The following is a 15367-nucleotide window of genomic DNA, read 5'->3' as shown; positions in this document are numbered from 1 at the left end:
ATTCGAGTAATGATTGAAACTAAAATAGTCATATGTATACATATGTATATGCATATATATATATGCGCGCACAAATATATATGTGTATATATACATATGTACGCTTGTAAATCGATGTAAAATTTTTCAAAGATCTCTTTCAACTTGCGTTCAGCAAATAACGTTGATTTACGAGGACGCGTAGCAAGTATCATCGTGTTTTCTCGAACAGCCATATTCGTTTTCTGCTGCCGAACATGCAATGCACCTGCTCGTAATCGATTTTAGTAAGCAGAATCGTATTTCTTCTTGGCATCGTTCGATCGTTGGAAAAAGAAAAAAGAGAGAAAAAGAAAATGAGATAGATAGATAGATAGATAGATAGATAGATAGATAGATAGAGAGAGAGAGAGAGAGAGAGAGAGAGAGAGAGAGAGAGAGAGAGAGAGAGAGAGAGAGAGAGAGAGAGAAGACAAACTCTAAATATTTACAAAAAAATTATTTTGTTTTCCTTTCTTTTCTTTTTTCTTTTCTTTTTCTTTCTTTTTTTTTCTTTTATTTTTTGTTTATTCCTCTTCGTCTCATTTCTTCACGAAACGAGAGTTAGTCTCGTTAGATAGATGTAAGGACGGTCGTATTCCCGTTTCTTTTATGATCCTCTGAACGAGCGTAGTCCGCTCGTTTCGATGATTTAAATCTCCATTAAGGGGGACGTTACTTTGTCGACGGTGCGAATAATTACATTAACGCTGTCCCTTTCTCGCGCGAGGTGCGCGTGCCTCTTAGGAAGCAGCAAGCCTTTTAACCCTCCTCGTATTAACTCGAGTAATTGCGTGTAATTTCGCGATCGTTACGTGTCGGTTGTACTTATCTACTTCTTTATGCAAACAACTATTATTCGATTGATCGTTTAAACTGCTTGGAAAGTAAATCGTACGATTGCTATCATTTTTCTTTCATCCCAACATTTTCTTACTTTTATCTTTATTTTTATCATTATTTTTAGCTTTAATTTTATTTTTATTTTTTATTTATCCGTTCATCGTCTCTTTATAAACCATTAAATTTGTGAATCTTGTCAGAGATGTTGAACTTGTCGATCGTAATCACGATCGCAATCGAAAGAGAAGACAATTTTCCGATTCTCGTAGAACAGGTTTTCGTTTGGGCGTCATGGCTCGTGACCTTGAGAAAATCTCGCGTTCTAGCGTCGTTCAATGTATCGCCATCGAACTGCATTTTCACCTTCGGCAAGTATTAATTCACCGTAACTTTATGGAGTTCGTAGTGGGTGGTGAGTATTACAAATTCAATCGAAGGATTCTTTTCTTCTTTTGTTATTTTTTCCTTTCTTTCCTTTTTCTTTTTCTTTTGTTTTTTTTTCTTTTCTTTTCTTTTCTTTTCTTTTCTTTTTTGGCGATGATCGAAAGGCAAAATATCGTTGTCCTGCACTTTACAAGACATCCGCTTGGCAACGGGTTAGCGAGATATCGACTTGGTCTCTTAAGATGACTGCACCGAAGTGGTCAAACGTGTCCCTTTTGCTACGTATACACGGCACTCTACTACTATACTCCCGTATACTTCGGAGCATTCTCCGATCGTTGTCCTATTTATAGTCCTTGTATCTTTCGTGATGGGGCTCGAGTGAAAAAATAGATACTCTCAGCTGGTACATGTATGTATATTGATATATGTACATTAAAAAATTCTTTTACCAATTATGTTTCTAAATTATATTAAATTTCTCCAGGTTTAAATCCTTTAGAATGAGTCAGCTTTATCGACTAACAAATTCATTTCAATACATTACCGTATATGTATGTACTATGTGGACAAGTACATGTAGTAAGAAGAATGAGAAAATAGCGAGTGTAACATAGCGATAAGCTGTGGAAATTACATATTGTAGGTTTATGTAGATACATATATACATATATATATATATATATATATATATATATATATATATATATATATATATATGTATGTATATGCTAGAAATGCATTTCCCTTGTACGACGATTAACTGCAGCTTTAATAAAGCTAGCTCGGTAAAGTTGAGGTTTCATACGTGTAAGCAGAAATTCACGTTCGAGGCTTGATCTTTTATCAGAATAAACAAGAACAAACAAGAAGTATGAAAAGGAAAGGAGATTAGTACATTACGATATTTGTTAGTTGGCAAAAATACATTTTTAGTAACTTAAAAAAAAAGGACATTAAAGATATTGTATCGTCATATTTTAAATTTTCAAACTAATAATGTACGAATATCGAGAAAAATCGAAGGGAAAAGTGAAAAAGTCGGTAAAAGGTAGCTCGAACAAGATTCACGTCATAAAAGTCATATTTTTCTTACCTTCTTCTCTTCTTAGGAAGACAGGGAAAACCACGGTTGAACTTACTGTACAATATAATACAAGTTTTATCTTTCAATTTTCTCGACGAAGCGTCTTTGGTTTCCCACGTTTATTGTCATTTATGAGTGGGTCACTGGGTATACCTTTTGAACTTGAATGTTCACGAAAAACTCAGAGCTTTCTACTCTCTTGGTAATAAATTTTCAAAATTTACGAAGGATCATGATTGATGAGTTTCTGTCATAAACTTTTAGGAAAATTCATGGTAACGAAATCAGTTGTGAAAAAGATGTACCATCTTTCTTTTCATTTTCTTTTTTTACCTTTTTTCTCTTTTTTTATTATTTTTTTATTTTTATTTTTATTTTTTTGTTTTTTTAAGAGCTTTCTAGAAATTTCTTGTTAGGCGATATTGTTCCAAAAAATTAATAGTTAATTGATATTTATTGGTATTGCTTATATGAAAGATTTGTCTCATAAAGGATTCTACTGTTTTATGGTTTTTCGCCTTTTTTTTTTTCTTTTTTAGGACACCATGATGGATTGCAGTGGACATGGTGGAGCTTTGGAAGATTTCGTTGAATTGGCGACTGACATTGCTGATTCCTCGCGAACCATAAGAGGTAACAATATATAATAAAATCTTTCAGTAATTCTCTTTTTCCTTAGAAAAATAAAGAATAATTAACAAGATTGTAGCGAGCGAGTTTATTATTTTATTATAACAGAGATTATCTTGATCTTACATAAGGATAACACCTACAATTTGTTTTTCTTTTCATTTCTATCGTATAACCGATCAATATTCACAACCAGTTGACTTATTTACAACGTAAATTATAGATTTTTTGTCTTCTTTTTTTTCTTTTTTTTTTCTTCATTTGTAGATCTCAGTTGATCTTATCTATTTAATTGACGAGTTTAATGCTCACTTTACAGTCGTGTAAACCTTTCAATTAAATCTCAACAAAGTTTGAAATATATTTTGTAATTTTCGAAGAATAATTATCATCGATTTTTTCGTCAGAAAAAGCGTTTTTTTTTTTTTTTAATGCGTCGAAAGTTTCTCAAAAATTACGAGCGAATATAGTACTGGCAAATAGGTCCATCGAAATCGGAAAGGAGCAATCGAGATCATCACGATTATTTTTTTTTTCCCTTGAGCGATCGTTGCTCTTTATCACAAAGTTACTCCTCTTGATCGTTCGCTTATTAGAGAGATCGATCCGTTTTCGTTCAGCGACCCAGTTTGTACGCTTTGTTCGAACAACCCGAACTTACTCTCGTCTGTAATCATCACGTAATTACACTCTTTTCTTTCTTTCTCTGTCCTTTCGCGGCACCCGTATTTTTCTTTTCTACTTACGTACACGAGACGATAAATTTTGATCACGCGATCGCTACTCGAGGCGTCGAAAATTCGAGAGATGATGAATTTTACCATTCCTCAAACAAAGTTTTCCATTTACTCGAACTGTTTATTAAAGCAAACTTTCATCTCCGATAATTATTCGATTGACTTCTTTTTAATGCCAGTAATTTTCACTGTTACCTACGGTTACTTTCAATTTACGTGAATAAAAAGAGATTAACAAAAAAATTTATTCTCGCGAACGAGATAGGATCAATGTAGGAACGAGTTTTCTCACAATATTACATAAAATTTAGTTGTTCGTGACCATCGTTAGTCCATTATCGTTGATATAGACGACGAGAGTGAAGTAAGTATATTTTTATGAGAATTCATAATCATATCAGAACTCATATCGCTTCTGTAGAATATAGTAGAAATGAGAATTGATTATTCAGGACTACTCAATTAGATTATACAGTGGAATAATCGTAAAAGATCAGTTTATTTCCTTACTTGGATAAAAAATTGTAAGCTTTCTTACTCTCTCTCTCTCTCTTTCTCTCTCTCTTTCTCTCTTTTTTTCTCTCTAATTTTTCTTTCTTGTACTTTATTTTCTAATCTCATATATATTTACATGGAGATCGTGCGACTCGATTGAATAAATTACAACTTTATGACAAGTATAGTAACACCGTTTTACGAGCAAATACAACGTAGCTGCTAAACGCTTCAAGGATAAATAAAACTAGAAAGACCAAGATTACATTAATTTAAATTGCTTGCAATCCAATTATATGAACAACCAACAACACAAGCGACTCAATAAAATTTCTTGTACTTTACGAGTTTTTATGCATGATAGACGATGATTAGACGCGTTCAGAGCTTCGTTTAAAAAAAAAAAAATTTCTCGAAAGGATTAATCATAAAACAGGTAGGGTTGGCATGCATTTACGTAACATGGAAAATGAATTTTCGTTGACGACGATAGAAATGAACGATGGTGGGTTAGAAACCGGAGAGTTTCCTTCAAATAAGCCAACCTCTTTCTGAAATATTAACTTTGTATGCTAATGGCAACCAAAGTTATTGCTGAAGCCAATGCCGAAGGCGGTTTTACTCGTGTCTCTCTCTCTCTTTCTCTCTCTCTCTTTCTCTCTCTCTCTCTCTCTTTCTCTCTCTCTCTCTCTCTCCCTCTCCCTCTCTCTCTCTTACTGTTGCTTTATACGGTAGCCAGGAAACCGCTTGATAGTTATTGCATCGAATAAATTTGTTTGTGTGTTCCGTGAACACAAATCGCAAAGTTTCTTTTCCAACTTCCACCTCCCACCAGATCTTTCACGTTCGTTGACGATATCGAATCAACTTTCAGACCGATTTCTGCATTTATTCGACGCATCTCCTGCTTTATTCATGCCCTGTTCCATTATTCATCCGGAAAAACGAATTCCGCGTTCGTTCGATATATCCTTACTCGCCTGATTTGCAATTTTCGAATGACGCTCGTATCGATTCCGATCGAGTAAAATGGTTGACCTTGATTTTACATCACTTTTTAAAATTTCATTTCATTTTTTTATCTTTTACTTCTCGTATTTTTGTTGTATATATTGAAAAAAAAAGAAAAAAAAACATAAAAAAAAGAAAAGCAGAAAAAAGGAAAAAGAAACGTATAGTACATAAATAAAAAAAATAATATGTCTATAAATTCCTTTTTTGGTCCTTCTAAATCTAATTTACTTAACTTAATGCAATCCAGTCTCATTTCTTTACGAATGGTATAAGAGAAGAGACATTTAAATCTCGATATCCCTGTGGGAACGTCCGGCAGGACGAGTCGAATTGGCGCCTTTTGAAGGTTTCGTTGAGGGGAAAAAAGATAGGGAGGGAAAAAAAACAATGAACTCGTTTCTGGCTGGTCCGGACACAGTCCTGATAGAGAAGAAAGAGAGAAAAAGAAAGAAAAAGGGATGGAGACGGATCTGATCGTAACGTACTTCTTAAGAAAAAAAGAAGTATTCAAGTTCGATCAAAAAAAGAAAGAAAGAAAAAAGAAAAAAAAGAAAAAAAAGAAAAAGAAAGAAAAAGAAAAGGAAAAAAGATAAGAAAGCATGCAAATCTAAAATGGGTATTCTTTAATATGGATAGAAACGAAATTGGTTCGAAGTACCTGCTACGTTTAAATAACCCCATTTTTGTCTTTTTTCTTTTTCTTCTTTTTTTTTTTTTTCTTTTTTTTTTTTTTTTTTTTTTTTCTTTTAATATTTTAATTTAATACGGCTGGTAGTATTTTTGAAAGATCACAAGTCCTCGTTCCCAAGGTCCTTTCAAAGGAGTAAACGACTTCGTAAGATTCGTCTTATGTCTGAGAGTCAAATCCAAATAACTTGATCGACTTCCACCCCCCATAGACGATCAAGACCCTCCTTTTCTGTTCCCAGGAACAGCCCAACCTCCGAACTTTACCCTCGCTTGTCGACCCTTTACACTCTCACGATGGTGTGCGAACAAAGTGCCTCATGTACGTACACGATTTTCGTCTACAGCACACAAACGTTCTAATACATCGTAACGACGAAAAGAGAAAGAGAGAGAGAGAGAGAGAGGAGGGGGGAGGTAGGGAGGGAGAAAAGAAGATGGAAAAAGAGAGAAAGAGAGAGTGAGAGGGAGACTCGTGCGAAATCCGATGGATTCGCAGGACGAACGGCGGGGTGGATCGCGACAGGTAGTTCCCATGGAACGTTTGTGGAGAAGAATTCCCACAGGATATTGAAACCGGGTCGTCTTGTCCTAAATTTCGTCATCGTTCATTCAAACGATTCGTTCGCTTTGCTTCTTCGAATGTCGTAAATCTAATAAACCGAATGAGATATAATATTTATCAAAGAAATTTAAGAGAATATAACGGAATCATAGTAATATTTCAAATTGTTTCATTTAATTAACTTGTCGTAATTTCTTATAACGCAGATGCCGCTGAAAGGTTGCTGACGTTATTGGGCGTAGAGGATGAGAATGATGATTTTTTATCCTCCTCCGAAGACGAGGGTGTCGAGGTAGACGTAGAAGACGAAGAGGACGAGGATCGACCTGAAAATACAAGGTTACTTCATCAATTAGCTGCATCATTGGCACAAGAATTGAAATATTCACAGCAAAAGCATGACCCAGGACCTACGAGAATAATCGCGCAAGGACGGGGAACCTTCGAGGAGAGAGATCAAAACGTTGAGATGGTCCAGGATGATAGTTTCCTCGGTCAAAGTCTTTTTCGAAATCAAATTGACCTAAAAACGTCGGACAATCAGTTCCATGGTAATCCCTTTGTTCAGGATCAATTCGCTCCCACAAGGAGATACTCCCTTGGATATTCTTTTCAAGGGCATTCAAAAGATCTCGAAGTTTTCGAAACGAAGGAGAGTTTAAAGACGTCAAATCGTCATCATTATCATCACCATAATCATCATCATCGTCGTCGGCGTCATCATCATCATCATCATCATCATCATCATCATCATCATCATCATCTTTCGAAGATGAACGACGAACAAGAGGAAAGATCGATCCTTCATCGGGATCACGTTTCTGAATCTTGGGGTTCTGGCTGGGATGCCTGTGCCATGGAAGCTCTGAGATATCTCGTGGAAGACGAAGGACTGCCGGCTCATCATCCAACCGTCCTAGCGATGAAAAATCATCTTGAGCTGCAAAGAGGACGGGTATTCGCTCAGTACACAGCATAAACGAGTTTAACGAGTTGCGAGAGTTATCTCGGTACACATTCGTCGAGGCACCCATATATATTGTGATAATCGTGCGTGGATCCGTGATCGATACAACGATAAGACGCGAGCGTCTCTGTCTCCCGTATAATGTTGTCTCGTTCGCCTCAGTCGTTCGCATTTTGCAGAAATGCAGTTTTCATCGTAAACTCAAAATGAAATACGCTTATATCGGCCCTGTCGGATGGATCAAAGCGGACAGGAGCTACAAATACGCTTTTGATAAAACGAAGGTTAGAAGAAGAGTTTAATCGTTTGGCGTATTTAATTATTAAGAAAATAATTTGTTACTTCTTTGATAAATCGTTTCGTTACGTATGGACTTGTTTTATCTATCTATCTCTCGTTCTATCTTTTCTGTTTATTTCTCTTTTTTTCTTTTTTTTTCTTTTTTTCCGTTTCCTCCTTCTTTTTTTAATAATATTGTAATTGATAATTGTGTTTACTTTGCGAGTGGACAATCGAAGGATAATATAATATGGATAATCATGGATTGAATTTCTTTCGGTAGCTATGTGATTCTTAATCGGTGATTTTTTATATTTTATATATCTTTTCATCGTTCTCTCTTATACTTTAATTTGGACGTTATATCGGTTTAACTTCCTAACGAACGTCAATACGAATGTCAATATAATCGATCCGGGAGTTTAAAGATTTTATAGTTGAAAAAGTTAGAATGTTTGTATCTGATGGGATACAAGTGAACTCATCGAAGTTCGTTCGTTCGTTCGTTCGTTTATCGATGAGAAAACTTTCGTACTCTGTGAACTAGGCGAATCAAAGAGGTGACATTAGTCGTGATGAATCGTAGATAAACGTCCGCTAGATTGAAATTAATTAAACATAGAACAAATTTCTAGGATCACCTATAGTAAAATGAAAACTTTTACAAAGACTATAGACAAAGACACACACGCTAACACATACCTATAAACTGATGCTAGATTAGTTTAATCGAATCAAAAAATGAAAAAGAACGATGAACATTAATCGGTACCCGTACAATTAGAATATATATATATATATATTATTTTCGTTTAGATATTTTCTTTCTTATTTTCTTAATTAATTTATTACACGAAAGATCGGCTCGATAATCGAGTCTAGTTTGTTATCGTAGAACGATCTATGTAATACATGTCGATCGGAATTTGTTGTCACCGATTATCTTCGTAATCACAAGAGTTTTAGTAGCCACAAATCGGAGATTATAGATAGAATTATTTCTATTAATGATAGATCGATAAATTATTGATTAGGAACATACATACAATGAGAACATCTTTCCTCGTATACGACGAATCGAATTCAGTATCAACGATTGGATCGATTCGATGAGACGAAATCAATGGAAAGAATAAAAATATCCTCGCGAATGGTTTTGGATCGATGCCTGAAATATCTCGATCGTTTACCATTCGCTCCGGAAAATCGAGTTTTTTCCCCTACGGCTACGATCCATCGCGCAAAGCCGAATAAATTGTTTCACGATGATTTAAGCTTTTACGAGATGGATCGTAGAAGATGATCGTGAAATCGGCATATCTGTACATATGTATGATATATATCGTTTTAACTTATACACACGACTATTGTTACTTTTACAATAAATCATTGTAGATAACATTGACCACTAAAAATAAACGAGAGCTAAGTTAATTCTAAGGTATTCGTCATTTCATTTACTTCCTATTGTTATCGTTTCTTCTTTCTTTTTTTTTTCTTTTTTCCTTCTTTTTCTCGTTTTCTTTTTTTGTTCTTTCTTTCTGTTTTCTTCTTTCTTCTTTTTCTATTTAAAAATTAATAAAAGGAGATTATTACAAAATTGTTTGTGTAATATTACATTTTATAAGGAACTTTATCGATTAACGAAATATCCCAAGGTTTTAAAAGTGGATCGATATGGCGTAGATAATCGTAAAAGAGAAAGAGGAGAGGACGGAGAAGGGGGAGGAAAATGAGGAGAGTAAAGAGGTTGAATCCGGCACGCGAACGATTCGAAAAGGATCCCCCTAGCAACCTCTATCGGCAAGAACGCCGGAGGGATCTCTACGCCAATGGGGCATCTGGTGTTGCCTCGTAGCACATGCCATGCATCTGCTCCATCAAGGTACTTTTGTTGTCTTCGACATTCGTACGGCGAAAATAAGTCGAAGGCAACGTGGCCACCGTTACCAAGTGAATCTATGTGATGTTTGTTAAATCCCTAACGTACCCTCCTGTACTCTCCCCTCCCCCGACTCCCATCCCTTATCCCACCGCGGCTCCCTCTTCCCTTCTCTTAAAAGATTCGTTCGTTTAAAATCCTTCGTTTGATTTCCGTTCATGATTATATTAATAACATTTTTTAATACATTTAAGTTCGTTAGTTCCTAAAAAAAAAAGAAAAAAAAGAACAATACCTATATAAAGATTCAATCATTAAATTGCAGCTTCAAAGAGTCTTCGAAGAGGCAGGTCGTGGGACATAATCCTGTCTGTTGGTCGATCAACGAGAACGTTCTTTTGACTAGCAACGTTCTCGAAGGTCTCCTTTTTTTATTGCACTGGAGCTCTTCAACGAAGTTCCAAGAGAATAAGAAGGATCAGGGGGAGTGGACGGGTGGTTGACCGACACAGAGGGGAGCGAACAGCTGTCTTGGTCGAATCGTCAGGTGGTATACCGCCGACGCGTCGTCAGCTGCGGGGGTGAGAATACGAAAAAAGGGTTGAGAGTAGTTGGTCAGAATCTGAGTATTACTCGATATCGAATACCTGCCGTTAGGCCGATCGGAAAATTAACGTTCTTGCGAAAGATTCTTCCCTTTGAGAATTCCAGCTATTCTTTTTGTTTTCTATTCCGAATCAAAACTCGCAGTAAAGAGATACGAACATAACATACCTTGAGTTATTTAACTTTTAGTTATATGAAAATAGTAAAATTGATTGTATAAAATCGTTAATATAGACACGATTTTAGGAGCAAGAGGGAAAAGGTGTACGGCACGAGCGCTTTCCTAATCTACGATTTGTTCCTTTCTTCCGGGCAGCTGTTGATGTTTTTCAAAAATAAAAGGACCTTTTTCATTCTTCTTCTTTCATCAGTTTCAAGGGTCTACCACCTTTTAGCCTTTCAAAACTCTAAACAGGCTTTGATCATTTTCTTTACTTTGTTTTTCTTCATTGATCATTATTTATTCTAAATGTATTATTATTTTTGGTATTTAAACATTTTTTTTCTTTTTGATTATTCCTTACAATATACTATACTTTTTTCATCTACTTCTCTCTCTCTCTCTCTCTCTCTCTCTCTCTCTCTCTCTCTCTTTCGTCTACTTTCATCCATTTTCGTAGATTTTTAGCAAAAGAACGAAAGGTGTGCCGATCTCCACCGTACGGTTAGTAGAATCCTGGCAGATGTATACTTCCGGCAGCTGTAAGAGCCACGTTGTCGTGTGCCTTTATGGTGCACGCGCCCTCGACCATCTACCATATAACGAGACGGCACACCGCGATCGGACATTAAAAATGGACACAGCTGACGAATTCTCTAAGGTAGACGAAAATTAACTTATTCATTTTAATCCTCTTCTTCCTTTTGTTTATTCTTAACTTATCATTTCTTAATTATCATATACATAAACGAGCAATCATCTAGAATTATAAATGTGATATTATCGCATTTGATTAATTTCTTGATAAAATGAAAAATTGATTGTTTTAACGAATATTATAATCATCTTTTTTTTTTTATATATACATGAAACGAGAGACATGGCTATATTGTTTTTCATTTTTTTTTTTTTTACAGAAAAGAAAAAGAAAGGAAAAAAACTGTACAATCTTCTTTAGCTCTTTTCTTTTCTTTTCTTTTGTTTTTAATCTTTTTGTTAATATCTTGCATCTCTTCGTTACACGACATGCTGTAGCCAGCTGTCGGATACGCAACGCTTCTTGCTCGACTACTTGCAGCTTGTGCTTCTTTTCTTACAACGTTATAACGATCTCTTTTTCTCTCTTTTTTTTTTCTAAAAACACTGTACTTACGTAGAAACGTATAATTTATTAACTTGTCCTTTTTTATCTTTTCTTTGTTCTTCTTTTTGTATTTAAATGACGATGTTACAGACGGATTATAGCGATAAAGTTATCCTTTTTGCATTTAACATCTTAGTAATCCTATTTGGATCTCGATCAGGTATAGGGCATATCTCTTATCTTGTTTTTATACAAACTCATTATCACGTGTAGGATCGATAGAGTCTACTATTCCAAAGTGTCCAGTCTCGTAAAGTCTTTTTTTTCTTTTCTTTTTTTCTTCTTTTTAAGGAAAAAAGATAAGAAACAGCACACGTCCAGAAGGATACTAGGGTCCGGTTATACCGGCTATGTTTAACGACAATATATCAGTGATCTCTGATTAAAGGATTAAATTCAGTTGCACCAACGTTGGTCAGTGATTAATTAATTACCAGTTAAACTTCAGGGATTCTATTTTATAACTTGTTTGACATATTATTCTATTTTTACATATGATTGGAATGAACGTTTCTAATGTGATATTTCTGAACATAAATGTGTATATTAATAGCAATTGGGAACGTATATGATTTACGTTTGATAATGTCAGAAAATATACATACTTTCTACAAATATCAATAAAAAAAAAGAAATTAACATATTGATCATGTTTAATTAAAATTTTATATTAATTGACAGCATTAATAAAATTGAAGGAGAAGAATATTACTTTTATTATAAATTTTCTTATTAATATACGCTCACAAACACACACAAATTTTTCTTTTTTTTTTTCAATAAAAGATGTGTCATTTTGAAAATAACGATGTGGGTACTATCCTATTATATTTAGGAATTCAAATTTTCTACAAAAATTGAAATAGCGAAATATAGTAATATAATATTAATAGTGTAATATATCTGTGCTTATAATTTACAAAATATTATATTACTTCATATTGAGATATTTTATATTTATTTTTATATGCTGAATTTTTTAATAAATTTAAATTTCTACTCTGCTAGTTCGTTCAAATTTGCTAATTTACTAAGAAATTTGATCCACTGGATTTCTTCTCTATATGAATAATTTAGCGGATTATAGATACATGTAAATATTTTTACCAATTCTCAATTGATATGATCTTCTTGTGAAAAAACATAATGCTATTGTAACCTATATAGTATTTCTCATTTATTATTTATTGTAGTGCATGCATAAGATTATATATGTAATATAATATAATAACTATATAACAAAATTATTATAATATAATATGTATAATATAATATGTATAATATAAATATATATATATATATATATATATATATATATAAAATTTATTTTATAATAATTTACATTAAAATTTACATTTAATCATATATATATACATATATATATATATATATAAATTAATATTATATATTAAGATTAATTAATTAAAAAATTATTAAGAATAATTACTTTTGTGTAAAATTTATTATACTTAAATCCGTTTTTTAAAAAATTGTATGTTTTTCTACAATGGTAGTGTTGTGATATTGTATATGTATACGTTTATTTTTGCTTTTCAGTACCTCTTTTCAATTAACATCACTGAAACGTTTCTTTTAAAATGTATGATATATATCATTCGTTACATCGTACATCAAAAATAGTCTATAAGTCGCACTTATCACTGTCAAGAATACTGTTCTAAGAATTTTACATTGCAATGATTAGCAACTTATCATCTACATATATGTAATTATTTTATGAATAGAGCCCCAGTTCAAGTGATCGGTTATTTGAACACCATTCAAGCAATTGAATTTGTATACGTAATCTTAAATGTCATCAAAAATTCAATCTGAAAATGACATCATTTTTTATTGAATGAATTTTATTGGAATAAAAAATGATCTTTGAGAGATAATATTTATTGTCAATAATAGAAGAATAATAAAAAGATCGGATCATTTGATTAAATGAAACAATTTTAGAGATATTAAATTTAAATTTCGTTTCTTAAGAGAAACTCCATAAGTTATTAAATTTTGTCTCTCAAAAGAAACTACGAGTTATTAATATATGTACATAATTTCTAAAGTCATTATACCTAACAATAATAAATATCTATTCTATAAACACCACTTTATATGCAACACTATGGTCATTCTAAATAAACATTTAAAATCATAACAAATTCACGATAAAACTTTTTTAGGGAATATTTTGATAGATCGACATAAAGTTAGCAAAGTTTGTATTTTATGTTAGGCAACATTCTTTGATCAACAAGTTTACTTAATCTTTGGATAATACAATGGAAAATATTTATGTTATACTGGAATCACCAATGAGTTTCGATACAGCCTAACTTCCTTTCAAAATTAACTTAAAATTTACAACCGGTCCTAGTTCAACTTTAGTTAATCGAATCCGAGACTACGGTTATCTCACATCTGCATCTACGTGGTCTACGAGCATGTTCCATGGGTCACGATTCTTCGGGACGTGGCAATTTAGTCAATTTACTCGGTTCCCTCAACGTCCACGTACAATGGACCATCAGCAGCCCCTATATCATCGACAATTATTCTTCTTTGACGTAACACCTCTTCGTAGTATCATAACATCTCTAAATAATATCCAATAAAATCCCTACATGATATACAATACATAGACATAATAGAACAAAATTTAACAAAATATAATATCATATAATATAAAATGTAATAAAAGAAAAATACATGTATATATGTATATGTATGTATATATAAATCTATGTATATATGTATATATATAAATACACATAATAAAATTATATTTATATACATAGTATGTCCGAGAGAATATCTCGCGATTAGTTGAAGTTACAAAAAAGTTTAATTGAGAGAAATTTGCATCATTCTGAATCAGCTACAGTGTTCGTAAAAAATTTTTTTCCTCGTTCTTTTTTTTGGAGTTACGTAAGTCAATATAGATCTTTTTTTTTATATGAATATTTATAATTTTTTTTTGTATATTTATAATAGCAGTTGTTATTTGTAATCAAATTTATAAGTAATAAATTATCGATGTCAATTTTTCTTGTAAATAATACGTGTACTAACAATTTTTTCAACTAGATATAATTCTTATTGCAAATAATCGCTAATATATTATATAAACATGCAAACATAATTATGGATGTTCATTTAAAAAAGAAAAAAACAAATTTGTCAACTATGTTGACACAACTTGGAAAGATCATGATTTAAAAAAAAAAAAAAGATGGATTATTTATATGCACTTTGTAGCTTACTCAGAGACGTACAAATTTCTCGTATTAAACGTCAATCAATTGCAAGATAATTTGCTTGGACATTTATGGACGGATGACATCCTGTATTAGAATTATAAATGAATAATACACCATAATGCGGGTACAAGGAGTTTTTGATTTGCCATGAAGATATTACAAGATATATTACGTTCGTCTAGAGTTCTTAATTTGGATAAAATCTTGTTATATATTAATATAGTAATCCTTAGTATACAACAGTCATTGATAACGTTTGTTTAATTATTATTGTGACATTTAATAAGGAAATAATTTACAGTATTCAATATCTAATATCAAGAAGTAATATTTAAAGTTTGTTTCTTTCTTTTTTCTTTCTTTTTGTTTTTTTTTTGTTTTTTATTTTTTATTTTTTTAAGATAGCATTAAAGGAGATAGGATTAAAAATCAGTGGCACGCGAACGGACAGCAAACGAGTGGCAGTAAACCGGAAGCCGGAAATGGTGCCGATGACGAGGGTGAAAAGGAAAGAGGTTGAGGACTCCCCGAGTGCGAGAATATAGTATGTTGTCTCTCGATAAGTTCTTCCCTTCTCTTTCTCTTACATGTGACCAACATATG

At 32.8% G+C, this 15367-nt stretch overlaps 1 protein-coding gene across 1 annotated transcript in view; it reads left to right on the top strand.

Moving 5' to 3' along the window:
- Positions 1–9140, top strand: part of LOC124422361 (ubiquitin carboxyl-terminal hydrolase 34-like) — an 11895-nt gene extending 2755 nt beyond the window's left edge. Inside the window, exons 2-3 of the mRNA XM_046958724.1 lie at positions 2872–2965; positions 6667–9140. Coding sequence (XP_046814680.1) covers positions 2872–2965; positions 6667–7439 — 867 coding nt within the window. The 3' untranslated portion in view covers positions 7440–9140. The remainder of the gene's footprint in view (positions 1–2871; positions 2966–6666) is intronic.
- Positions 9141–15367: the final 6227 nt, after the last annotated feature.

Source organism: Vespa crabro, chromosome 2 (genome assembly GCF_910589235.1).
Source record: "Vespa crabro chromosome 2, iyVesCrab1.2, whole genome shotgun sequence".
NCBI lineage: Eukaryota > Metazoa > Arthropoda > Insecta > Hymenoptera > Vespidae > Vespa > Vespa crabro.
This window is presented reverse-complemented; position numbering and strand designations above follow the sequence as displayed.